The sequence below is a fragment of the Neovison vison genome, chromosome 11 (genome assembly GCF_020171115.1).
Source record: "Neovison vison isolate M4711 chromosome 11, ASM_NN_V1, whole genome shotgun sequence".
NCBI classification, from domain to species: domain Eukaryota; kingdom Metazoa; phylum Chordata; class Mammalia; order Carnivora; family Mustelidae; genus Neogale; species Neogale vison.
The window spans coordinates 64,080,481-64,106,290 of record NC_058101.1 but is presented as its reverse complement, the minus strand read 5'-3'; the positions used below and the strand labels follow the sequence as shown (position 1 = coordinate 64,106,290).

The 25,810-nt window shown below is 49.6% G+C and overlaps 1 protein-coding gene across 4 annotated transcripts in view; it reads left to right on the top strand.

The window, feature by feature from the left end:
• JAKMIP1 (janus kinase and microtubule interacting protein 1) overlaps positions 1-25,810 on the top strand; it is a 128,228-nt gene that overhangs the window by 57,937 nt on the left and 44,481 nt on the right. For 2 of the 4 annotated variants that reach the window (XM_044226236.1, XM_044226235.1), the window contains exons 2-6: positions 2,125-2,390; positions 7,391-7,885; positions 20,554-20,763; positions 22,107-22,226; positions 25,330-25,476. In XM_044226236.1, coding sequence (XP_044082171.1) covers positions 2,262-2,390; positions 7,391-7,885; positions 20,554-20,763; positions 22,107-22,226; positions 25,330-25,476 — 1,101 coding nt within the window. In that variant the 5' untranslated portion in view covers positions 2,125-2,261. The remainder of the gene's footprint in view (positions 1-2,124; positions 2,391-7,390; positions 7,886-20,553; positions 20,764-22,106; positions 22,227-25,329; positions 25,477-25,810) is intronic. The other 2 variants (XM_044226237.1, XM_044226238.1) reach the window with 1 other exon arrangement.

Genomic DNA, 25,810 nt, shown 5'->3' with positions numbered 1-25,810 from the left:
GCTAGTCCCAGATGGTTTTCTGGAACTTGCTTGCATTCCTTTGAGAAAATGGCATCACTTTTTTCCCCCTGTAAATCAGGGATGGAAATAGAAAATCTGATTTCTCAGGAAGAGTATAAAGAAGAAGGTAAATAGCACCTCTCCCTCGGGCAGTCACTGCTAACGTCTGAGAGGCCTGGCTGTCTGGTGCTTCCCGCTGTGTGCCCGGGACCTGGTGCCCAGCAGGGGCTCAAGAAATATTTGGGACCGAACGGAAACAGTGAATAAGTATTTTTGAAAACTGAGATCACAGACTGTCTCGGTTCTTTGACTCTGTGACATTCGCCTTCCTCCGTATGGCCATGTGTCACAACTTGGGGTTTCATTTACTTAACCGTCCCTTTGGCTGAGTTGTGGGTCACTGGGAAGAACACCTGAGCTTACGGAGAGGTCGTATCGCTGGTGAGTCCTTACCTGCATTCTTGGGGGCGCGTTGTTGGGCCACAGGATGGGGTCAAGGGGAGGGAAGTCTTCCCTGTTCCGAGAGCTGGACCCGCGCGTGCTCCCTGCTCCCTCTTCAGGGCCAGATGCCTTCAGAGAGCTGCGGAGCTGGTAAAAGCAGTCAGGTGAGAGCGGTGAGGGATGGATTATGGATTATGCTTATAAGCCATATCAGAGCGAATGGAGTTTATACGTATCTGCAGTCACAGTGTACCTTTCTGGAATCGGTGGGCTGCCGATTGCCCCTACATGCTCCTAAGTGGCATGTTGAGAGGCGCCCTCCTGTCCGAGAGGGGTTTTTTGGGCTTCCATCTCTGCCTTCCCAATCAGCTGGTTTGCACAGACATCCCAGGCTCCCTGGAAACGCTGGACTTCAGCTCCCAGACATGCAGCAGCTGCCGCTTGCTGGAAGTGCAGGCATCTGTGAGACCCCGCCCCAGCTCTCTGTCTGTCTGCCTGCCTCCCGACTCCCACTGCACAAAGCAGATCCGCCCGAGGCCACTGACCCTGTGTTCCTGAATCCGGTGGCCAGTTTCCCATCCGCATCCTCATCTTGACCACCTTCTAGAACCCCTTCTTCCCTGAACCTCCCTGGTCCTCCTTGTTCTCCTTCTATGCTATTCCTGTCCCGTCTTCCTTGTTGATTTCATGTCTTCTGTTCCACGGCCAAAGCCTGGCATTCCTCCATGCTGGAATGTTCTCTTCTCAGTGCATTCTCGCCCAAGGCGATCTAATCCCACTGAATCGCTCTGTGGCCTTAGGTAGCTTACTGAACCTCTCTGTGCCAGGATTTTTGCTCCTCTCTAAGATGGGCCTAATATCTGTTCCTATCTCTCCTGGTGCTGTGAGGACTAAACACGCCCCAGTTCCGATCACAGGCCTTGACACATAATAGATGCTTCATTCATTCATTCATTCATTCATTCAACAAATGCTACTGGAGGGCGTCCTGCATGCTGAGCTCTGAGTCTAGGCACAGAAGTTGCAGCAAGAATAAAACCGACCCAGGCTGTGCTCGCTTGGAGCTCCTGTCCTGGTGTAACGTGCTTTGTCATATGGAAAAGAGCAAGAAGGCAGAGCGAGGGGCCTGGGGACCAGGATGTGCTGGCAGGACAGCATGGGGTCCAGCTAGCTCAAGGCTCAGGGCTGGAAGTCTGGGTTCGGACTCACCACGTCCAGTCTACCTGTGGAGCTTGACCGGCTTAATGCTGTTGCCCCATCTTGGCTGTGTGACTCTTGCTAGCCCTCAGCCTGTGTGTGCCCCAGTTCCTCCCCTGTGACACTGTGCATGGTCACTGACCTCTCTGGGCAGTTGTGCGGATTAACGGAAGGTGACCTGGGGGTCTCACCTGGGACGCAGTGGTACTGGCCGTCACTCTTAAGGGCTTGGGCTTTGCCACCATGTGGGCTGGGAGGACAGCTCTACCAAACTGAAGGTCTAGGCCTTGGTTCCCCTGGGAGGAATGTGAGGGCAGGTGGGGCCCTTAGCTCATCACGATGCCTCCATCAGCTGGGCAGCAGCTCGGGCCTGGCCAGGCAGGGAGGCCGAAGGCAATGCTGGCTGCCCTTGGACTTCAGTGCTCTGGCCAGGATGCCACCTCCCTCCCTCTTTCTCTCTGCTAACCTGGCCTTCCCTCTCCCCAGGGTCCCAAGTGATGGTGGTTTACACGGAGGACGAGCTGAGCCCTGCACGACTGGTTAGCACAGTGGAGTTTGCAGCGGCGTCTGCTGGCTGGTGGGTGTGAACCTCGGGCTTTCAGCATCTCAACCCGACAGGAAGCATGTCTAAGAAGAGCCGGAACAAGGGCGAGAAGCCCGACATGGAGGCTGATGCCGTGCAAATGGCCAACGAGGAGCTGCGGGCCAAGCTGACCAGCATTCAGATTGAGTTCCAGCAGGAAAAGAGCAAGGTGGGAGGGGTGTGGGCCCCCGGCTCCACGGGGGAGGGGCTGCGAGTTCCCTGGCTGGGGGTGGGCACTCGACCTCTGAGCCTCAGCTTGCCCCTTGGGAGAATGGGTACAACATCAATGGTGGTACCACGTGAGTTCCAGTCTTGGCCACCTCCCGTCTCCCTGTGACCTCGGATCAGATACATCACTGTCTGTGCTGTAACTCCTCTCCCCTGCAAGATGGGGTCATAGTGGGGCCCCCTGATGGACCTGTTGGTGGAGGAGGGGGAGTTAGGAGGTGAGGGTACTAGAGAGCTTCTGGCAGAGTCTGGGTCTGGGACGGGGCCGTTGAGCTCTCGTGGGGTAAGAATAAGCTTTGGGGCTGGTTGGTACAGAGCCAGGTTGGTGGCCGGCAGACTGTAGGCATTCAGTTCAAGTGTATTGATGCCTGGCACAGTGGAGGAATAATAACCAGCCAGGGTAAAGTCCTAGAGATCCAAGGTCACAGATTAAATACACTTGTCACTTGGGTGGTTTGAAGTCCAAGCTGGCCGGTGTTCTGTGGTGTCCATGGGCTTAGAGAAGGGGGCGTGGAGCTTGCTCCCGGGCAGCCTGAGTGGAAGGGTCTGGCCTATTCTGGGTAGGGTGGGGGAGGTTATACCCAGCCATGAAGGAGGCATGCCCTCCAGCCGGGTGCACAGCACTGGGAGCTCTCGAGGGACTGCTGGGGGATGGTCCTAGGTATCCCATCTAGTTGAACGTGCTGGGGACTGGGCAACAGCAGGGGTCCAGATGTGGTCCAGCTTCCAGGTGGGGAGGCGGCATGGGCCCTGGGGCCTGATTCAGTCCCCTGCTCAGAACAGCACCATGGAGAGCGGAGGCAGAGCCCAGGACCTGGGGGGATGAAGGCTGGGTTCCTGGAGCTTGGGGACAGATGTGTCCCCTCCCATATCGGGACACTCAGGACTCCAAGCCAGCTTAGCTGCCCAAGGCACCAGCTTGTCCACACTTTGTGCATCTCAGGAGGGATTCATCTGCTGGGATCCTTTGGGACTTGCCCCACGCCGAAGTAGTAACAGCAGCTGTGGCCCTTGGGAAACCACACAGCCAAGGTCATTCTGCCAGGGGTCCTCCCACCCCCACCATCTAACTCACCTTGTGGTCTCGGAGCAAGCCATGTGACCACCCGATGCCTCAGTTTTCCCCTTTGTTACATGGAGTCCTCTGATGTGCCTGCCTCCCTGAGTCATTTGAAGAATGGGACAGTCACACATGTGTGCCGCCTGTCACACACAGCCGCGGGGCACTTGGCTGACATTTATTATGTGTCTGCTATGCAGGTCACTCTAGGTGCCTTTGATGGTGCTCTCCAGTTGATAGGTGAGCAGACTGAGGGTCAGTCAGCTAGCTCACTGGGGCCACCATCACAAACCACCACTGACTTTGGCTTAAACAACAAGGAAGTTATTCTGGAGGTTGGAAGTAGTGGATGAAGGTGTGAGCAGGCTGGTTTCTCCTGGGATACCTCCTTCCTGGGCATGGAGATGGCCATCTTTTCCCTATGTCCTCACATGGCTGTCCCCATGTGTCTGTGTTCTGACCTCTTCTTTTAAGGACACCAGTTGTAATGGGCCAGGGCCCACACAGATGACTTCATTTGACTTGATTACATCTTTTCAGATTTTATCTCCAAATACAGTCACATTCTGAGGTTCTGCAGGTTGGGACCTCCTTTGGGAATTTGGGGGACACACCTCCGCCCATGACATCGGGTCTCAGCACAGGTGTATGTGGTGCCACTGGGTTGGGGCCAGGTCTGTGGGGACTGTGCCCCCGGGTCACCGGGCTGCCTCCCTGTTGGACACACCCCGGCTGCCTGATTTCTCAGCCCAGCTACACCCATGGCTCCTTGGGATGGCTTTCCCTGGGTTGCTGCTGGGGGAGCTTCTGTTCCAGAATTCAGCAATGTGCTTGTGGGCTGGTAGGAAAAACATAAATAGAAACTTTATAGTTGCATTTAAATGATATTTTCTTCTTCTTCTTTTTTTTTTTTTTAGATTTTATTTATTTATTTGACTGAGAGAGACACAGTAAAAGAGGGAACACAAGCAGGGGGAGTGGGAGAGAGCGAAGCAGGCTTCCCACTGAGCAGGGAGCCTGATGTGGGGCTGGATCCCAGGACGCCAGATCATGACCTGAGCCAAAGGCAGATGCTTAATGACTGAGCGACCCAGGCACCCCTAAATGATATTTTCATACGATCCCATAAAATTATTGTTGATGCCACAGTTCAGGTTGTTTTCCCAGAGGATCCCTGTTGAACACTGTAGGACAAGGGATTCATTTATTCAGCAAGCCCCTGTGCCGTCGCTCCGTGTTGCATGGGAAGCGTTCGGACACAGCGTAGGGGCAAGAGAGCCCCGGAAGACTTCACAGAGGTCTTTGGCAGCTGGATCCTAAGGCTTTTGCTGGCTAGTGAGCCAGGGAACAGTGCTTTCATGTTCCCAAGTGTCCAGCAACACCCATGAGTCCTGGACATGCCGAGGCCCAGGTCTGGGGTGGGCAGGGCAGAGTTGAGGCCTTACTGGTTGGGAGGTGTCTGCCACGGTCTGATGGCAGGACCAGAGTGCTGGCAGGGAGTGGGAGAAGCAGCCAGGTCTGGAAATGGGGAGCCAGCGCTGACAGACATAAGGAGGAGTGGGGTGTCAGGGGAAAGGGGGAGGCTGACTTCCCTGTTCCCGCTGGATGGCAGGTGGCGCTGGCTCCCAGGCTTCCCCCGAGGCAGCTGCCTTCCCCATCACCCCAGGGTGCAGTCCCTCCCAGTCAATTTGCTCTTGCCTCATCTGGGGCCAGGTGCGGAGGAGCAGTGGGCACGGGCCCCTCTCTCCTGCTGTGCCTCTGAACTTGGGAGATAGCTTGGAAGCATCTGGCAGGTGAAGTGTTAGTCACTTTTTAGACTTGCTAAGCTCTATGTTGTAAGGAGCAGGTGCTCTGCACACAATGGGCTAACCTGGGCTTGTTCAAGAGACTTGTTACCTCTGGACTCGGGCCTTGGCTCCTCAGGGCAGAGCCGGTGGGACCCAGGGGGCTTTCTCGCTTGACCCTGTCTTCTCTACACACCGGTGTGGCCTGGCCTGTCTCAGTAGGACTGCCCTCTCCCATGCTGCCCTGCATACACCTCAGCTCTCCTCCACATTCCTCCTCCTTATCTACCTGTGAGCAAACTTCCCTTTATCCACTCACCCACTTTTGGCTTTCCTTATGTGCCCATGATGTCCTGCTTCAGAATATATAGTCAGGGTTGTTCAGAGAGGCATGGAACCAGTGAGAAAGATGTGTGTGTGTGTGTATATGGGTGGGGAGGTGAGGGAGACAGATGTTTTTTAAGAAGTTGGCTCACATGATTATGGAGACTGACAAGTCTGAGCTTTGCAGAGCAGGCAGCTGGAGAGTTCAGGAAGAGATGATGCTGCACTCATGAGTATGAAGCAGTCTGAATTCCTTTCTCCTCCCGAGAGCTTGGCCTTTTCTCTTGAGGCCATCAACTGATTGGGTGTGGCCCACCCACACTATGAAGGGTCAGCTCTTTTACTCAAGGACTAAATGTGAATCACGTCTTTAAAAAAAAAAAAAAACTTTCACGGCAACATCTGCATTGGTGTTTGGTCAAATGACCTGATCCCATGGCCCTGCCAAGTTGATATGTGACGCTGTCTTGAGACTTAGTATCCCACATCGGTGCAGCAAGTCCCTTCCTTCTGACTCAGGTCCTGTTGGAAATAGGCAGGGAAATCAGGACAGTGGGCTTCCCAAAAAGGACAATGTTGAAAGCATTTAGTCCCTTGCTGGGACAGTCATGTTAAGTATTTAAAATTCTGGCTCCTTGTGATTCAACCCATTAGGAAAGACTCCCAGTTCCAGCCCTGGGAGAGGTAGACCCAAATGGGTCCCCCATTTTATTTCTGTGGTCAAGAGTATTCAGTACAAGGAGATGCTGATCTTGTGTTTTTATCTGGCTTAGTTTTGCAGCTTTCTCTGCTGTTGAAAGTAAGGGTTGATCAATACCCGGACACATGGTCAAACTCCTCACCCGAAATTAACTTCAGCATGTTGTCATAACCAGTGGTCTGGGGAGACTGTGGCTGCCTCCCATGGAAGCAGCTTGTCCTCTGAGATATAACTGGTTTCTGTTTTTTGGAGACTGGCGTGATTTAGAAAGCTAATGGATTGGCAGGCGTTCCTGCCGAGTGTGTGTTTTATGTGATCCTTGAAAAGGTCAAATACAGCACTTTGGGGTGTTTTAAGAAAATATTCCCTTAGCACATTTTACAAGTACTGTCTCAAATTTTACTGATTAGATAAATTCACTTAGGCTGGCTTGGCAGCCTGGCATCTGGGGATGACTGGGCAGCCAGGCTCTGGCGTCAGGTGCCTGGGGGTGAGCTTGGTTCTGTCCCCTGGTGCGTCCTCTCTGAGCCACTGCTACCCTCCAGCAAAAGTTACCTCTTCCCGAGGCTCCTACGAGTTAAAGTGGGGGAACCGTGGAGCCCCCAGCCTATGGAGGGGGTAGCTCAGTGAGGGTCGTTGCTCCCTGCTGTGCCTCTCTGCCTCTGTCTTCTCCAGTCTTCCTAAGTCAGTCCGTTGCATAGGCCCTGGAAATTTATTTCTGGAGTAAAGTTTGTTCCTCTTTAGTGAGAGATGATTTCTGCCTGTGTTTTGTGATGGATAAATTGTCCTCCCTTGTGAATCTCCAAACTGGAGAAGATGTCAACGGCCTGAATGTCCTCTCCAGCATCTTCAGACGTTTTTCCACCTCTAGAAAGTTCTCAAGAAAATACCAGGAAATAGAGTAGGAAGGAAAATAGGTGGGGCCTATGAGGATCAGGGCCGTGGGGGTGGCAGGAGGGGGAATTGGGGTGTGGGGACCGGGGAGGGTCACAGGGGCCCTTGTGCACAAGGTGGCACGGGGAGGTGGTGGCTGGGTCTGATGCTGACCCCCTCTCCCGTGGCTCGGGCCGCAGGTGGGCAAACTGCGCGAGCGGCTGCAGGAGGCCAAGCTGGAGCGCGAGCAGGAGCAGCGGCGGCACACGGCCTACATCTCGGAGCTCAGGGCCAAGCTGCATGAGGAGAAGACCAAGGAGCTGCAGGCGCTGCGCGAGGTGCTCATCCGACAGCACGAGCAGGAGGCCGCGCGCACAGCCAAGATCAAGGAGGGCGAGCTGCAGCGACTGCAGGCCACACTCAATGTGCTGCGGGATGGCGCGGCCGATAAGGTCAAGACGGCGTTGCTGGCCGAGGCGCGAGAGGAGGCGCGCAGGACCTTTGACGGCGAGCGCCTACGGCTGCAGCAGGAAATCCTGGAGCTCAAGGCCGCACGCAAGCAGGCAGAGGAGGCGCTCAGCAACTGTATGCAGGCGGACAAGACCAAGGCGGCGGACCTGCGCGCTGCCTATCAGGCGCACCAGGACGAGGTTCACCGCATTAAACGGGAATGCGAACGTGATATCCGCAGGCTGGTACGTGCTGCCCGCACCCCTCCACAGCGGGCGTGCATGCACCCTTTCCTGCCCACCCACGTGCATCCTTTCCTTCATGCATTCTTTCCTCTCCCAATTGCATGCATCCTTCGCATCCCATAGAGTGCAGTAAATGCGGAGTTTCCAGGACATGCTGTGCAACAGACATGGTTCTAGGCATTGGGCTTCCAGCAAAGCCCCTGCCCGTCCTAGTGGTGATAGAGAAGCTTTGGGCAGTTAGAACTCTCCTTGATAGGTGTGGGATCCTTGGTTCTTTATGAAACAGCCCAGAAGCAGAAGTTTCTCTCCCCTGAAAAATGAGGTTAATAGATAAGGGGCAGGGTTATTAGAGGAAAGGGTTGTGGAAGCTTATTGAAGTGCTGGGCATTCATTTATTCATTTAATTAATAAGCCAGAGCACATTTATACCTCTAGGTAAGATGAATATATAGGGATAAGGACAGCCATTCTGTTGCAACATCTGGGGAAAAACACAAATTGCAAACAATTATATTTTTAAAGACTGGAGGACTGTGGAAGTTCTGAGGTCTAGAAGAGCTAAAATTCCAAAGGGCTGAGAGAGACCCTGCCCAGGTGAGCTGACAGTTACCAGCCACTTTCTTGCCTGGGGGGCATTTGCTCATCCTGGGTGTGGGCCGGGGATTGGGCTTCCCCCAATAAGGAGACTCCACCAGGACTGAGAGAGGTGAGTAGGGTTTTTTGGCCATCTCTCAGAGTCAGCATGAAAGATAGGAAACTATAGCATCCCACATATATATCCCAAAATATTTTAGAGTTTGCACCCTAAAATATTCACTGAGTTCTGGGGTGATGTGGGAGGCTAGCGAGGCCAAGCAGAATGGCAGACTGAAATCTCCCAGAGTCATACCATACTTAGGAAACAAGCTGGCCAGATGGGCAGGTTGCAACAGACCACAAGGACAGACCCTCAGAATGACTGTTGGACTTTGCACCTGTGCACTGCAGAAGGTTGAAAAGACAAGTGAGCTAAACTTCTCAGACTAGAGTAAACGGCAGCAACAACTGTGATATTTGCAAGAGGCACATCTTGATTAAGAGAACATGGTCAGACTGAAAATTGTGTGGATGGAGATAGGTACAACATCCAAACACTAAGCCAAAGAAAGTGGTCTGACTGTGTTCATGCCCAAGGTCTTAAGGCAAGGAGTAAAACTAAAGAAATGTAGGGACAATTCTTAATAATAAAGGGGTCAATTCTTAATGGCACTTAATAACAAAATTTCAAAACATGCGAAAGAAAAACATCAAAACTAAAAGGAGAAACAAATCCACACTTATAGTTGGAGAATAGCACTCTGTCTCAGCAAGTGATAGAACACATAGGTAATAGATGAAACAAAGATATGTAAGATTTAAACAGTATAGTGAACTGACCAGAGCTACACTGACAGAATATAGTATTTTAGCAGCATCAGATACAATTCTTTTCAAGGGGACATACACACTTTCAAAATGGTGCTCTTTCGAGTAAAACAGATTTTAGACAAAAAGGAAGAAACAGTGAAATTCAAACATTTAAGTTTCTATCTTGAGAAGAAAGAAAAAGAGCAGCAAATTAATTTCTGAGAAAGCAGAATGAAGGGCCTTCAAGAGCAGGAATCACTGAAGTAAATCAGTGAAGAAAATCAACACATCAAAAGTTAATTGAAGTAGGTCAACAGATAAGCCCTGAGAAATGCTGATGAAGGGACAAAGGGACAAGTCCCCAGGATACAGACTGTAAGAGGGGCACTACCACAGCCCCTACAGAAATTAAAGAGAAAATGAGTACTTTTTTTTTTTTTGAGACAATGAGTACTTTATGAACAGCATATCCAAGTAGAAATTTGGATAAAGTGGGCATATTCCTTGAACAAGTACAACTTAACCAAACTGACACTATAAGAAATAGAAAATGTGAGTAGTCCTATGGCTATTTAAGAAATTAAATCTGTAATTAATAGTTCTCCCACAATGAAAAACCAAAGCCCAGAGGCTTCACAGGTAAATTCTTCTAAGTATTTAAGGAAGAAATAAAACTAATTACACACAGACTCTTCCAGAAAAGAGAATTAGGAACATATTTTAATTCATTTTATGAAGCTGGCATAACTCTGATCCCCAAACCAATGATACTACAAGAAAAGAAAAAAAATGTAAATTATCCTTTATAAACATAGACACAAGAGTACTAAATAAAATATTAGCAAATAAAATCCAGCAATATATAGAAGGTCTAATAAGCCATGGCCAAGTTGGGTTTATTCTAGGAATACAAAGATTGGTTTAATATTAAAAGATCAATGAGTATAATTCAACTAGTAATAGAATAAAGGTACAGAAAAAGCATTTCATAAAATTCAACTTCACAGCATAAGCTCTCAGCAAATTATGAATAGAATAGAATTTCCTGAATCTGGAAAAAGGTTCTATAAAAAAAATGTACCACCAACGTGTACAGTGGTAAAATATTGCACATTTCTCATGGAATTCAAGGATAGGACAAGATGTCCACTGCCACCACCTCTGTTCAACATTGCACCAGCTAGGACCTCAAATACACAAGCCATTAAAAAGAAATAGAAGTTCCAAAGATCGAAAAAAAAAAAAAAAAGAGAGAAGGGATTTATTTGCGGATGCTATGTTTGTGACATAGAAAATCCAAGAGCTTCTACAAATCATCAGAATAAGTAAGTGAATTTATCAAAGTCTCTAAATAAAAAGTGAATATGCAAAAAATAAGTTGTGTTTCTATAAACTAACAATGAATAATGAGAAAATAGAACTTTAAAAAAGACCATTTATAGTAGAGCGCCAAGACTTTGGAGCACAGTCTAATGAAAGCTGTGTAAGGTTTCTACCCTGAAAACTAGAAAACACTAGTGAGAAAAAATAAAGGAGACCTTTATTAATTAATAAAGGGAGAAGCCATTTTCGTGGTATCAATATCGGTTCCTCCACAATTGATCCATAGATTCAGGGCAATCCCTATCATAACTCCAGCAGACTTTTTTTTTTTTTTTTTTTTTGTAACATTGGCAAGTGGATTTTAAATTTGATTTAAAAATTTAAAGGACCTGGATTCACAATTTTTTTTTAAGATTTTATTTATTTATTTGACAGAGAGAAATCACAAGTAGATGGAGAGGCAGGCAGAGAGAGAGAGAGAGAGAGAGAAGCAGGCTCCCTGCTGAGCAGAGAGCCCGATGCAGGACTCGATCCCAGGACTCTGAGATCATGACCTGAGCCGAAGGCAGTGGCTTAACCCACTGAGCCACCCAGGCGCCCTGGATTCACAATCTTGAAGACAAACAAAATCAAGAAAACTCATACTACCATATAATCAAGATTATTATCAAGACAGGCTGAATGATATGTGGATAAATCACAGGAAACAGAAGAGTCCCAAAACAGACCTATGCAGAGGTGTCTGCCTGCTTTAGGAAATAGATGACACCTCAGTCCAGTAGGGAAGGGATGGCCTTTCAATAAACCATGTTAGAGTAGTTGGACATCTATAAGAAAAACAACCTAAAACAGGAATAGTGATCATTACATCGTGCTATCCATAAAGGTTAATTCAAGATGGACCATAGCCTGAGATGTTAGAAAGCAAACCAGAGAGGCTGTTAGGATAACACTGAGCAATATTTTCATGCTCTTGGGTTAGGTAAATATTTCTCAGACAAGACACAAATACACTATTCATATAAATGCACTATTCAGAGAACATTGTACACCGAACATTAAAGAAACACATTCTGTTCATCCAAAGGCATCAGTGGAAGAGAGACAAGGCACAGCACAGATCGGGAGAAGGTATTTTTCAGACATGTATCACAGACAACTTTTATCTGAATTGTAAAAACAACTTTGAAGCAATAAAAAAAATAATTAAAATGGGCAAAGTTTTTAAAGAGTGCATTAAAAAGAGAAGAGGTACTCAAATGAAAAGTTGCCCAAACTCATGGATCATCAGGGAAACACCAGTCGTAACTAGATGCTATTCATACCCACTAGAATGGCTGTAATTAAAAACAAACAAACAAACAAACAAAACAAAACCAGACAAAAACAGAGACTAGGGAGGATGTGGAACACTGGGAATGCTCAGACGCTGCTGTTGGAATCATCAAATGCTATGACCACTTCAGAAAATGACTTGGCAGTTCCTTAAAACAGCAATTTATGCTTCCCGGGAATTCCACTCCCATGGGGAGACCCCAGGGCAATGAAGACACATGTGTACATAAAGACATGAAAGTGAGCACAATGGCAGTAAGAAGGAGGGGACCATTAGGGTGTAAACAGCACTCCACTCTTTCAGGATGGCCTTAGTGCAAGTAGAGTTGTTATTCCTTCCATTGAATGTTTATTTGTCCAAGTTCCAGCATTAGCTTCAGCACCAGAGTGGCAGAGAAAAATAAGATGTGGGCCTAGATAGCAGATAGCTGACAGACCACCAGATGACGGTGTATGAACAGGTTATTACAGTGTGGGGAGATTAGTTTGGTGCTAGTACCATGCCCGTGTAAAAGGCAGCAAGGAAGAACAAGGGGTGACTCTGGTGTGTGAGTCATTTCACAGAGGAAGTGAGCTGGGTTTTGAAGGATGAATAGGAGTTTGTCAGGTGATGGGAGACCGTTCTGTGCAGAGGGGAAAACCCTGGATGAAAGAAGGAGTATGGTGTGATCATTTTTCCTATAACTTTAAAATAGCCATGGTAATGTTTGATACTTGGATTCCCTGTAAAAAAGTAAATGAAAATACAGTGGAAACTGCAATTGTCAAGGACAGGAGAATTGATGTTCTTGCCTTCAACAAAAGTTTTAAAATAATGCAATGTTTCTGGGGCCCCTGGATGGCTCAGTCAGTTTGGTGTCCAACTCTTGATTTCAGGTCTGATTGTGATCTCAGGGTTGTGAGATCAAGCCCCACGTTGGGCTCCATCCTGGGTGTGGAGTCTGCTTGAGATTCTCTCTCCACCTCTCCTGCTTTTCTCACTCTCTAAAAAAAAAATTATGAAACATTTCTGGCAAAAAGGATAAATGAGATAATGAACCCTTAAGCACCCACCACACAGTTCATGAACAGAAACGTCATGGCAAGACCGAGACTCCTTGCCTGCTCCCAGGCCCCTATCCCCGAATTGGGAGTGCATGATTCTGTTTCCCAGACATGTAGCTCTATAGTGTATGCTGCCTCCGGATGACCTTGGTCAAGGAGGGGGATTTCATGCCCTGGGGGACGTCCTCTAGCAGACCTCATCGTAGTGAGCACACAGGGCTTGGCTGGCAGAATAATGATGGAAGACATTTGCCTGCAACCTATCTTTTCTCCCAATGGACTGTCAAGGGTGGACACTTCACCAAATGTCCTCTGTGCACCCCCTGAAGCATCCCCTGGAGCCCAGAGGGAGTCGGGCCTGGCCTGTGGCTGTGGGGGTGGGGAGGATGGATGCCTGAGCAGGGGCTGCAGTTGCTAGGATACAGGGACTTGGCCTGTTCTCCCTGTCAGGTTTCTGTACTCAGACTTGTTGCTGAGAGTGTTTTTACCTGCTGTCTCATTTTGTGCAACAGGAAACTGGTCTAGGGAAAGTGACATCACAAGCAGAGTCCCTGTGCCCTGGCTGGGTCACTTACTCACTGACAGCACCAAGTTCCTCTATGTGCCTGGTCCTGGCCAGGCCCTGATCCCACTGTGCCTGTGACAAGCTCTAGGGTGCAGGTGGCTAGGAAGGCAAGGGGCAGGGTCCTTGGATGACAGGCACTTAGAACATTTTCTAGGGTCATGAGCCTATTTTTTTTTTTTTTTTTGGTCATTGGAGGACATGGGCATTCATTCCCCACACTCAATACCTAAAAGATTGTGAGATTCTGAAGACTCCAAAGAGTAGAGCTATCTGCTTCCTGGGGAGATAGTGAGTATCCCAGAATGGGGAATATACAAGTAGAGGCTGGGGGAGGGGCTCTGAGGGAGACTCTGTAAGAGACTTAGGGATTGGGGACAAAATGACCCAGGGTCCCTGTCCAGCAGACTGGCTCTAGATCAGTCACCCAATTGGTGGGAGAGTGTCAGGTTACCAATCCGGCTCTGAGAATGGCAAGTGGAGATACACTGATTTAAAATTTTTTTTTTTTATTTTTTAAAAAGATTATTTATTTGACAGAGAGACAGAATGAGAGAGGGAACATAAGCAAGGGGAGTGGGAGAGGGAGAAGCAGGCTTCCCACTGAACAGGGAGCCTGATGCAGGACTCAGCCCCAGGACCCTGGGATTATGACCTGAGCCGAAGGCAGACACTTAACGATGGAGCCACCCGGCACCCCGATAATCTAATTTATAGAAGATCTAAGCACATACTGATATTGAGTTCTCAGAAGTAATCTCCAGCTCCTTTTCTCTTTGTGTGTGTGTGGGTGTGTTTATGGAGGGGGCATTGTCACATCAAGGGAAAGGGGGCCTTTGGAGAAGGTCTGCTCTGGGTGGAATCTGGTCTTGTTCACTGGGTGAACCCCATTGAGTCGCTTACCATCTTTGAGCCTCATCTGCAATACGGGAGTAATCCCATACCTGCCCCAGGGTGGTGAGAATAAAGTGAACTCCAGCTTATCATTCCTGTAACAGGAGACCCATGAACTGTGCTCCTCTCTTGCAGAAGCAATTTATATTTAAAGTAAATAAAATGGGGAAGGAACAAATATTTGCTTAAGGGACTGCTGGAGCTTAATTTAAAATGCACCAAAGGATTTTTCCGTTTTAGCACTAAACAGGCATATCTTCAGTTCAGTTGTTCTTGGTGTGTGTGTGGTTTTCCCTTAAAGTGGCCACTTGCAGAATCAAGGGACAAGAACAAGTGTCCATTTCCCCTGTTATCTCGCAGTTCGGAAAATGTCATTCCTCAGGCAGGCCTATTGCTTATGGCAACGTGTTCAGAAGGTGGCCTGAGTTTCATTTCTTTGTCAGCTGGGTCGGATTAGAAATGAGGGAAGGCCTTTGGGCCCCTGCTTATACATTTAACATACCTCTTAAGAAAGGCAAATAAGAAAGGCAAATATGGTCCACATGGGGTAGCAACACCAGTTTCTGGACTCATCTCCTAGACCTGTTAGGCTTTGGCCTCATTGCCAACGGACAGTAACAGACGACCACCCCAGTCCACTAGGGCTTAAAATTTGGAAGTTTAGTTCTCTCTCATGTATGAGGTCTGAAGGGGGCTGCCACAGGGCTCCACAGGGTTGTGAGGGACACAGGTACCTCCCAGCTTTGCCCTCAGAATGGGCTTTGGGAAGTGGCTCAGGTTCTCATGGCCCCTCATCCCTGCTGAGTACCAGCCCTTGCATCGTCATCCCAGGTTGCCAATAGGAGGGCCGGTAAAGAAGGACGTGGTCTTCTGTGAAGTTCCATACATGCCATCTTCCTGCTCTTTGGCCAGCACCTACTCACTCAGCTTCACCTAGTTGCAATAGGGACCGGGAAATGTCCTTTTACTGAAGTGCACAGAAGCCCCTAATAAATTCCAGTTAGGCCCTCTGTTAGTCTTCCAGGGCTGCTGAAACAAATGATGGCAACTTCAGTAGCTTAAAACCAGAATATATCCTCTCATGGTCGTGGAGCCTGGAAGTCTGAAATCAAGGGGTTAGCAGGACCGTGCTCCCCCTGCAGCTTCCTGGGAAGGGTCCTTTCTTGCTCCTTCCAACTTCTGGTGGTGGTTGGGAAACCTCAGCGTTCCTTGGCTGTGGCCATGCCACTCCAGACTCTGCTGCCACGTAGTCTTCTCCTCCCTTTGTGTCTGGTCCCCTTCTTGCAGGGACATCAAGAGTGGACCCAGGGGCCACCTTAATCTGGAATGACCTCATCGTCCTTTACATCATCACCACATCTTCATTCATTCTTTGTTCCCTGAACTTTGGGACAGAGTGGGGCTAACACAGTTACTCGCACATTGATGGGCACATTGGGAGCTGGCAAAATGAAGCTTTTGTGGGGAAAAATGTCCTGGTGGATGTGGGACCAATGGGACCACACGGGCCCTGTAGAGGCAGACCTGTGTTTGCATCGCGACTCTGCTACTGCTGAGAGCCTGGGCATGTGCAGCGCTCTGGGCCCCAACTGGCTGTAAGATGGGGGGAATGCCGTCTACTGTGAGGGTCCTCTGAAGACCACGAGAGAGCGTGTCTCGTCGGTAACACACGTAGTATTGAGCTCATGCGGGCATATGAGAAGGAAGGAGCAGCCGTAGCCCAGTTGGTGTGCTTTCCTGAACTCTGGGTCAGGCTCTTTTAGTTGCAAGTGACAGAAATTCCACCTGGAACCAGCTTGAACCGTCATCCGTCAGCCTTTGCCACTGAAGGACTGGGATGAGCTCCGGTCACATCTCCTGAGGCACTCATGCCCCCCAGAATCCAGGTTTGTGAGGCTCTGCTCAGCCTCCTGCTGCAACATTCTCTGCCTCTGGGCTCTCACATTGTGCTGTGCCACACCCTGGTCCTTACACAGCCCAGAGAAAGTCACCTTTCTGGCCCCTAATAAGGAAGAGCAGGAGGGCCTCGCTGTGTTGTCTCCAAGCTGTTTGGCTCTGATTGGGTCACGAATAGGTCCCCAAGCCAGGTACTCTCAGGGGGTGGGACATGTGGGTGGTGTGAGCCAATCAGGGCCTGCCCTGGAAACTGGAATGGCTTCGGCCCCACCCCTCTGCTAAAGCCCTGTGCTGAGACCAGGAGCTGGGAGAAGGAATGGCTTCACACTTGGGGGGCTGCAGGTCAGGGAATCCCAACAGCAGTAATTGGTGGCCTCGTCAGGGCCCTGGAGGCTTAGGGTGGCTAAGAACTCAGCCTGGGGGCTGGACGTGACATTGAAAAATGAAGAGCCTGTTATTGGCTGAGTGAATTGGCAAGTCTCCTACCCTCAGGGCCCTCAGGACTTTGGCTGAGGAAATAGAACAGCCCAATGGATGTTGACTCCAGAAGCCCTTCTGCATTGCCCATTTGTTCCTGGACATCATCTCTGATGGTGGGGACTATTTTCTAAGAACCTTTCCTAAGGTGATGGGTATAAGACCCTGCTCATATCCTTAAGTAAGTGGGGGAGAATTGGCACTTTTCTAGGTGCAGAGTTTGGGATTCCAGAGGTGTCCTGCTTGACATGCTGTTGCTTTGTGTGGGAGCAGCTAGTGTAATGCATGGTGGGGGCTCCATTTCTGGGCTCCAAGGCAAAGCAAGAAGTGTGTGACTCAGGGGCACCTGGATGGCTCAGGCAGCTAAGCGGCTGTCTTCGGTTCAGGTCATGATCCCAGGGCCCTGGAATCGAGCCGCACATCCGGCTCTCTGCTCAGTGGGCTTCCCCTCTGCCTGTTGCTTCCCCTGCTTGTGTGTTCTCTTTCTCTCTCAAGTAAAGAAATAAAATATTTTTTTTTAAAAAGTGCGTGGCCTGGATGCTGCTGGGGGCCCTACGTGTGAACTTGCAACCCCCCACCATTGGTTCCCACACTTCATTTTTTTCTGTTGGCACCAATCACTCTCTGATCTATGCAGTGTTGATTTGCTTATTATGTTTATTGGCTCCTCCTCCTCTAGAATAGAAGCTCTGAGGGCAGAGACTCTGCTCTGTTTTGGTCACAGAATTTCCCAGTACCAATTCACGGCACTTGGCTCAGTATTTGTCGCATTCATGAAAGCAAGGGAGTGGTTGACATGAATTAACTCCTTCCACATACTTCTTACTACTTCTGGACTGGCATCAGTGGTGGCAAAAGGTCTTCTGCATCCTTAAGGATTTTTCTCTCTTGCCGGGAGGTGCTTCTCCCCGCAGAGGGGAGCTCCTGGTGGGTGGCCACCAGGGGGAGCCATGGGCACGTTCTGCTGCTGTTCCAGAAGCTGCACCTGGCAGGCCCTGGGCTGGAGCCAGGAGATGGTCACGTGGGGCTGGGGAGTGGAGGACACTTTCTTCTCTCAAAGAAAGGTGACTCAGAGAGTTTTCCGGAACTGTAGAACTTTGCTTGAAAACCTCCCTGTATTTTGAGAGTACCATTTGTCCCTTCTATAATCTCAATCATGTTTGATCAATGTTTAATGGTCTGCTGTCTAAATAAGATAGACTAATGTTCACTGGGAGCTAACATAGATCAGTGGGGGCAGACAACACGGATCACAGCTTATAGTATCCCAGGCTCTGCATGAAAATCTAAATTTCCGCAAGTGGACAAGGTAGGTTCTAGAAAGGTCTCCGTATCCCCACTTGACAGAGGCTGAAGCTGGGTCTGACAGGTGGTCCCATCTGTGTGTCAGGAGGTCACACACCGTGCGCATATGTGTGTGTGTGTGGGGGGGCGTTTGAGCTCGCCTTGCCTGCTCCCCGGGGGTGGGGGCTCTTAACCAGCATTGTCTGCCCTGGCGGTCTGCATCTGGGTTCAAGGGCATTTGTGTTCTTCTCCTGTGATTTTCTTAACACATGGCCACAGACTTCATGGCTTAAACCTATAGAAGCGAATTCCTACAAAGTCTGGAGGCCAGAAGTCAGAAAGCAAGGTGTGGGTAGGGCTGTGCCACTCTGGGGGCTGCAGGGGAGTCTCCTTCCTGCCTCTCCCAGCTCCTGGGGCTCCTGGCACTCCAACCCTCCCTCCTCTGTCCTCACCTGGCCTCTTCCCTGTAGCTTCTTTTCTCAAGCCTGGACTCTCTTCTTCATACAAGGATGCTCATCGGTGAATTCAGGACCTACCCAGTTCATCCAGGATGATTTTTTCATTTTACTATCTTTAACCTAGTTATGTCTGCAAAGACCCTCTTCCCAAATGAGGTCCCAGTCACAGGAGTCTGAAGTAAGGTTGTGGGCATGTCTTTTTAGTGACCACCATTCACACATCTACAGTATTCATTTATGTCCTCAATATCCTAATACCTAAGGGAGACCAAGTCTAGGAAGGACAGGTGCTACCATTTGTGGAGTCCTACTATGTGCCATCGGCTGACTCTCATCAGAGCTAGCTTCTACTGGATGCCTGTTCAGTGCCAGGCGCTTTCCCTGTGCTAGCGTGTTTAATTTTCAAAACATCCCTAGTAGTTTTGTGCTGTTCTCATCCCCATTTCACAGATGAGAACACTGAGGTACAGGAGGAAATCAGGGAACATGACCCAGGCAATGGAGCCAGGAAGTGGTGGGGTCAGGGCCACCCAGTGGCCCAGATCCCCACCAGCCTGCTTGTCTCTTCTCCCCTTTTGGGTGGATGTTCCTACGTCCCTTTCTCTATGTGCAGGAAGTTGCTGAGGTGCAGAAAGGTTATGTTTTTTGGCTGAGGTCACATAGCCTGCCAGTGGGAGCTTAGTGCCTGGGCTGTAACTTCTTGCCCCGGCACCGGGCTTTTTCCAGTGTGCCAAGCTGTTGATCTGAACTGGCTATAACTTGTAAGTTGTGTGATCAGAATACTAGGGTGTCACATTGCTTCCGGCTGTTGGGGCTGCAGGTGGTCCGTGATATTCCCGGGCTCCTGGGCCCATCCCTACGGCTTCTGCCCTCTATCTCTACCCGGCCTTCTCCCTGGGTGTCCATGTGCCTCTTCTTCTCCTCTAAAGACAGTCATAATGGCCCACCCTGCACCAGAGTGACCTTCCCCTAACTGATTACATTTGCAACAACCCTTTTCCAAATGATGTCACCTTCTCAGGTTCTAGGAAGGACATGGATTTGGTGGCGAGTGGGTTGGTGGTGGGGAGGAATGACATCCCAGTACAGCACTCTTACTGGGGCAGTTTCCCAGCTGTTGGTTTTGTGTCGGGAATCAGTGCAAGTGTATGGCTTGGGGCCTAAACGTTCTCTTCTGTAAGCTTCTTTCTGCTTGGTGTCCTCTGGGGAATGTGGGATAAGAGCAGGCTGGGTGAACTGGGGCTCGCTTGGAGGTTGGCATGTGGAGAGGCTGAGATCCTATAGAGACCCCAGAAGACACATCAATTTGGGTCTATGAATCTGGCGCCCCATGAGAAGTCAGCGCCTGGGGAATACGCCAGGGTGTCAGCAGCAGATGGGGGAGTTAAGGTCATAAGTGAGGACAGGGCTGCCTGGGAAAGAGGTACGGACTGGGGAGAGGGCCAGTCCTTGGAAATTCCAGACACTGATGGCGGCCAGACAAGGTAAGTCTGTGAAGATAGAAACGAAGCTCCCATGGCAGAGGGCTAGTGGGGTGGGAGAAGTTCATGGGCCCAATGCTGGTGAGGAGGATGAAGGACAGAAATTTGTCCTGTGGCTTTGGGGGCCAGGGGAGCATTGAAGAGCTTAGCAGGAGCTATTTTGGTGGAGGGGTGGGCCTGAGACCAGACAGGAGAGGCTTGGGGAGGGAGGGGCCTTGGGGGGGGCAGAATCAGGATTTTATTTTCTTTCATGAAGGCGAGAGAGACAAGAACATAAATATCTTTCACAGGTAAGCGTCTAGTTGGCCATATAGGTCACCGAACCCATAACTTCCTTGCTTCTCTGTGCTTAGGGGAGCAGGCCCGGGCCACGGGCTACTGTAGTCTGTCTGTGTCCTGAGTTTTCTGAGTTCGGCTGACTGTGGTTGGTGGTCCCGCTTAACTGTGTCCTGGGCCTCAGGCTAAAGAGGGAGAGATTTCCCTGGTCACGGGCCCATAGAGTGATGGCTTGTTCTTTCTCTTTGGCAGATGGACGAGATCAGAGGGAAGGATCGTGTAATTCTGGCCTTGGAGAAGGAACTTGGGGTTCAGACGGGTCAGACTCAGAAGCTGCTTCTTCAAAAGGAGGCTTTGGATGAGCAGTTGGTTCAGGTCAAAGAGGCGGAACGGTACCACAGTAGCCCCAAGAGAGAGCTCCCGCCTGGGATAGGGGACATGGCAGAGCTCATGGGCGTCCAGGTGAGGAGGACAGCAGCAGGTGCGGGCAGTGGGGCCGCATGGCTGGCCACCACCTGTCCTTCTTTCTGTGGGTCATTCTTCTGGTCACCTTGCCTGCTTGCCTCCCTTTGCCCTCCCTCCCTTACATCTGTCCATCTGTCCTGCCCTCCTTCCCTCCCTAAATGGGCTGGCATTCATCATGTGCCAGGCCCAGGCCTGGGGATATAGAGGTGAGCATCCGGCCGCTCATGCCTCCAGCCATCGTGAACTCAGTGGACAAGAAGGAAATGAAGACATCAGTGCTACGTGGGCCATAGGAGTACAGGAGGGGGCCCAGTGTTGAAGTCGGAGTCCTGCAAGATGGGTAGGGGCTTAGCCAGCAGAAAGGGCTTTGAGGGCAATAGCTTGGTGCTTAGCATGCACAGAGGAGGCTGAAGCAGTGTGCATGCACTCATTCACTCACTCATTCATTCCCGCACTCATTCCCTCAGTCATTCACACATTCACTCACTCACTCACTCACTCATTCATTCATTCACTCACTCACTCATTCATTCATTCACTCACTCCTTCACTCACTCATTCACTCTCTCACTCACTCATTCATCCACCCACCCACTCACTCATTCATTCACTCATTCTCGCACTCATTCCTCAGTCATTCACACATTCATTCACTCATTCATTCACTCACTCATTCATTCATTCACTCACTCACTCCTTCACTCACTCAATCACTCTCTCACTCATTCACTCATTCATCCACCCTCTCACTCACTCATTCATTCATTCACTCATTCTCACACTCATTCCCTCAGTCATTCACACATTCATTCACTCATTCATTCACTCACCCACTCATTCATTTACTCACTCACTCCTTCACTCACTCACTCACTCACTCATTCACTCACTCATTCTTTCATTCACTCATTCATTCAATCACCACATGGTTGAATGTCTGTCATGCATGCTCTGTGCAGATCCCATGTGAGGTTCCAGCATCTCAGTGGTCAGCAAGATTGGCCCAGTGGGTCTTGAGGAATGTCCTAGCTCATCCATGATGGGTCTTTGTAAGAGAGGCACCGTGGACAGGGGCTCAGACATGAAGGTGCCCAGAGACCACATTTGGCTGTGTGGGAGCCATTGGAGGACCTTGCAGTCTTGTCATCGGAGGTGAAGTCTTCCTGTGAGTCCCTGGTGGAGTCTGGGGCGCCCATCTGTGTGGCTCGACTTCAGGGAGCCACACCTGACATTGGACCTCCCGACAAGGAACTCTCTGTCACATCCCATGGGTTTTCTGGGAGCGCTTAGTGTCCTATAAGCTTCCTCAAAGTACATTTGTATCTTGACAATTTTTTTAGGATCAACATATGGATGAGCGAGACGTGCGGCGATTCCAGCTAAAAATTGCTGAGCTGAACTCGGTGATACGGAAGCTGGAGGACAGAAATACCCTCCTGGCAGACGAAAGGAACGAACTGGTAATCAGCTTTACGAGATGCAGATGCTGCCTCGAGATGCAGATTGCTGCCTTGTAGGGTGCGAGGAAACCTCCCTGTGGCCACAAAACCTGCCTTGAACACACAGTGTAGACGCCTCCCTATTTTCTTTACTTTCTTTCAGTTTTCTTTACTTTCTCATTAATCTCAGATTAAAAAATTGAACACATGCCCAGTAAAGAAAGCTGCAACTTGCCTTTTGTTTCTACAGGAATTTCTAAAAGATTTTTTTATTTATTTGACAGAGACAGAGTGAGAGAGGGAACACAAGTGGGGTGGTGGGAAAGGGAGAAGCAGACCCCCTCTAAGCAGGGAGCTTGGTCCAGGACCCTGGGATTATGACCTGAGCCGAAGACAGATGCCCAATGACTGAGCCACCCAGGCACCCCTGTTTCTACAGGAATTTATCCCAAGCAAATAGTCAGTGGGAGATGTGAGGGGTGTGGAGAGAGTGTTCACTGCACTGTTTATGGGAGACAGACCCAAAATGAAACCAACACCCAGTTGTTCAATACTCAAGTACTGGGCCACGTAATTATGCACCATTTTTGTGGTGCACTGAGTGCCGTCCTTAGGAATGGCGATAGAGATCCTATTTATTGGCCATGGAAATGGGCTTGCAGTAAATTAAATGACAAGCAGGTTATAGAATAAAGTTATACATTGTCATCATGCTGGATGTTGGATGTTGTTTTAGGTGGTGTGATTATAGATCATTTTTAGTTTTTGCATCTCTGTTTACTTTCTTTTGCATAAAAGTTCATGGATTTCTAATTTTAAAAATAATGAACAGGGACTTCAGGTTAAAAAAATCTAGTAAGAAGAGCGATTTCTTGAATATGTGTTAAGTTTGCTGGATAAACAGCTAATGAATTTTTATGTAATGGGAGTTGGTACATAAACCTCTGGATGCCTCATCATATTCTTCTTGATTCTAAATTTTATTATGAAAGTAAGTCATCCTATTTGAAAAGCACGGGAGATGAACAGTGTTAAGAAATGTCACCTTTTTGCAATTTCTAAAAAGTCAAATATAAATTTTTTTAAAATTTTAAATATTTAATTTATTTATTTGTCAGAGAGAGAGAGAGAGAGAGCACAAGCAGGGGGAGCAGCAGGGAGAGGGAGAAGCAGGTTCTCTCCTGAGCAAGGAGCCCGAATGGGGCTGGATCCTAGAATCCCGAGATCACGGTCTGAGCCGAAGGCAGACAGACACTTAACCAACTGAGCCATCCAGACACCTCAACATTTTCACAATTTTAACAGAATCAAGATTAATTCATTTCCTTCAAGTATTTTTAAAGGCATATTTTCAAAAGATTTTATTTATTTATTTGACAGTCAGAGATCACAAGTAGGCAGAGAGAAAGAGGGAAGCAGGCTCCGTGCTAAGCAGAGACCCCGATGTGGGGCTCGATCTCAGGATCCTGAGATCATGACCTGAGCCGAAGGCAGAGATGTAACCCACTGAGCCACTCAGGCGCCCCTAAAGGCATATTTTTAAAATGGGTTTAATCAGACCGTACGTCTAGTATTAGATGTACGCTTTCCAGTTAAGCATTCATGAACTTTGCACACTGTAGAACAGTTTACTAAGAAGATTAGAAACAGATGGAGCTTCCTTGAAACAATTCGGAGCACCCTGAAGTGCGTAAAGCAGAAACTGGCCAGCTAGCCAGTCCCTTGATCTTAAAATCACGAAATAAGGACTCTTAGCTCTCTGAGGTGGTTCTTACGTGGTTTTCATGCTCACGTAAACATATCGACATCCACCACAGGAGTTTCTGCTGTTGTTTTGCAGTTACAAATGGGATATTTCCCCTCAGTATTATTGTTCTGCAACTTGCTTTATGGATTACAGCCCTGCCCATCGGGATTGCGAGGTTGTTCAGGTTCCTTTGCATGGGGTAGATTTCCAGAAGTAGAACCTATGGGTCAAAGTCCATTTTGTATTTGAGTGGATGCCCCCCAACTGTTTAATCTTTCTTATAGCCTAGTCCCCCAAATCCGGGATCTGGGGTAAGTGCCTGTGCTTGACTCTTGGTACCAGCCAGCACGTTCTGTATGGTCAGGAGTACAGCACCGGAGCTCCTTGAGGTCAGGTTCTCTGTCTGTGAGATGAAGATGGGGCCCCCTCCTCGGGTTGTGGGGAGGGTTGAATAAGCCTGGCAAGGCTTACCACAGTGTGTTCTAGAAGGCAGAGCTGACCATAGAGTGCTCATGCTTTGAAGCCCTTGAGGGCCAGGGGTTGAAACTCAATGACAGAGCTCTCCAGCTCCCTAAACCATGCCTCACTATGCCCGCCCTTCCTTCGCGCATCACCCCACTTTCTCTGTTCCCACTGCACTGAGCAAGCTGTGTTCTTGTCTGCTTGGAACATCTGGGCATGCAGTTTCCCCGCCCGGAACATCTGTCTGCCCTCGTCTCACAGTGTTTGTACCTCCTTTACTGTCTTTGCCCTCCTCTTCCATTCACTGGAAGGACACCCTGTTGTGTCATCCCTTTGACCCAGCCCCAGCCCCAAGAGGGGCTCCCCCCATGCCCGTTGGACAAAAAAGACTGGAAGGACACCCTGCTGGTTGTCGGGATTCAGGGAGCACCTCCAGGACTGATCCCACCTTACAAATCTTTCTATCTCCAGCACGGAGTCTGGCAATGAGGGGGGCCAGGCCTTCCCTCTCATCTGAAGAAGGCCAGAGCTCTCTGCTGGGTCTGTACTTAGGAAGCAATGCTGGCCAGGAGGAGCTAGGTCACTGGATTGCCCTCTGTGCGTGTGATCCTGACCTCTGGGGACTAGTGGACAGGGGGCCCCAAGGCAGATCTGTGGGCCTCCCCGTGTTGGGCTTTAACCTCCTTCTCCTGCCTCACCCAGAGCCCTCCGAGCCTCAGGCTGGATACTATGTTTGGAAGCCAGGTGTCTGTGGGGTCTTCTCAGGTTTTGTGCCATCCAGGAAATGTGGTCCTAAGGGTGGCAGCTCCGCTCCCAAGGAAGGCCCAGCCTGGATCTCTGCTAGCCTCCGTACTGTGACCTCAGCACTTTGATGGGTCTTAAAGCCAGCGGCCTTCTGTGTCTTTCTATCCATAGCTGAAACGCTCCCGGGAGACCGAGGTCCAGCTGAAGCCCCTTGTGGAGAAGAACAAGCGAATGAACAAGAAGAATGAGGATTTGCTGCAGAGCATCCAGAGGATGGAGGAAAAAATCAAGAACCTCACAAGGGAGAACGTGGAAATGGTGAGCCACTGGCCACCTGGGACCGCCAGCCCCAAGTTCTGGTCTCCATCTGGGAGTCTCTAGCCCCTGACCTTCACAGTCCATGTTCTCCCCGCAGCCCTTGCCTCCTCTTGTAAGCTTGTGAGGGGTCTCAGTCCATGCCCATCCCCGCTGCTCCAGCTTCTCTGGGACCTGCTGTGCTGTGGGGTCTGTGCCCAGAGGGAAGACGCCAGGCAGCGCCTGGCAGCTGGGACTGTGCCTGTGCTCTGCTCTCTGCTGCCACCGGGGACTTGAAGGCACCCCCTCATTGCCCCTGCAACTGAGCGCCTTCATCCAGAAAGTGGGGTGGCAATAC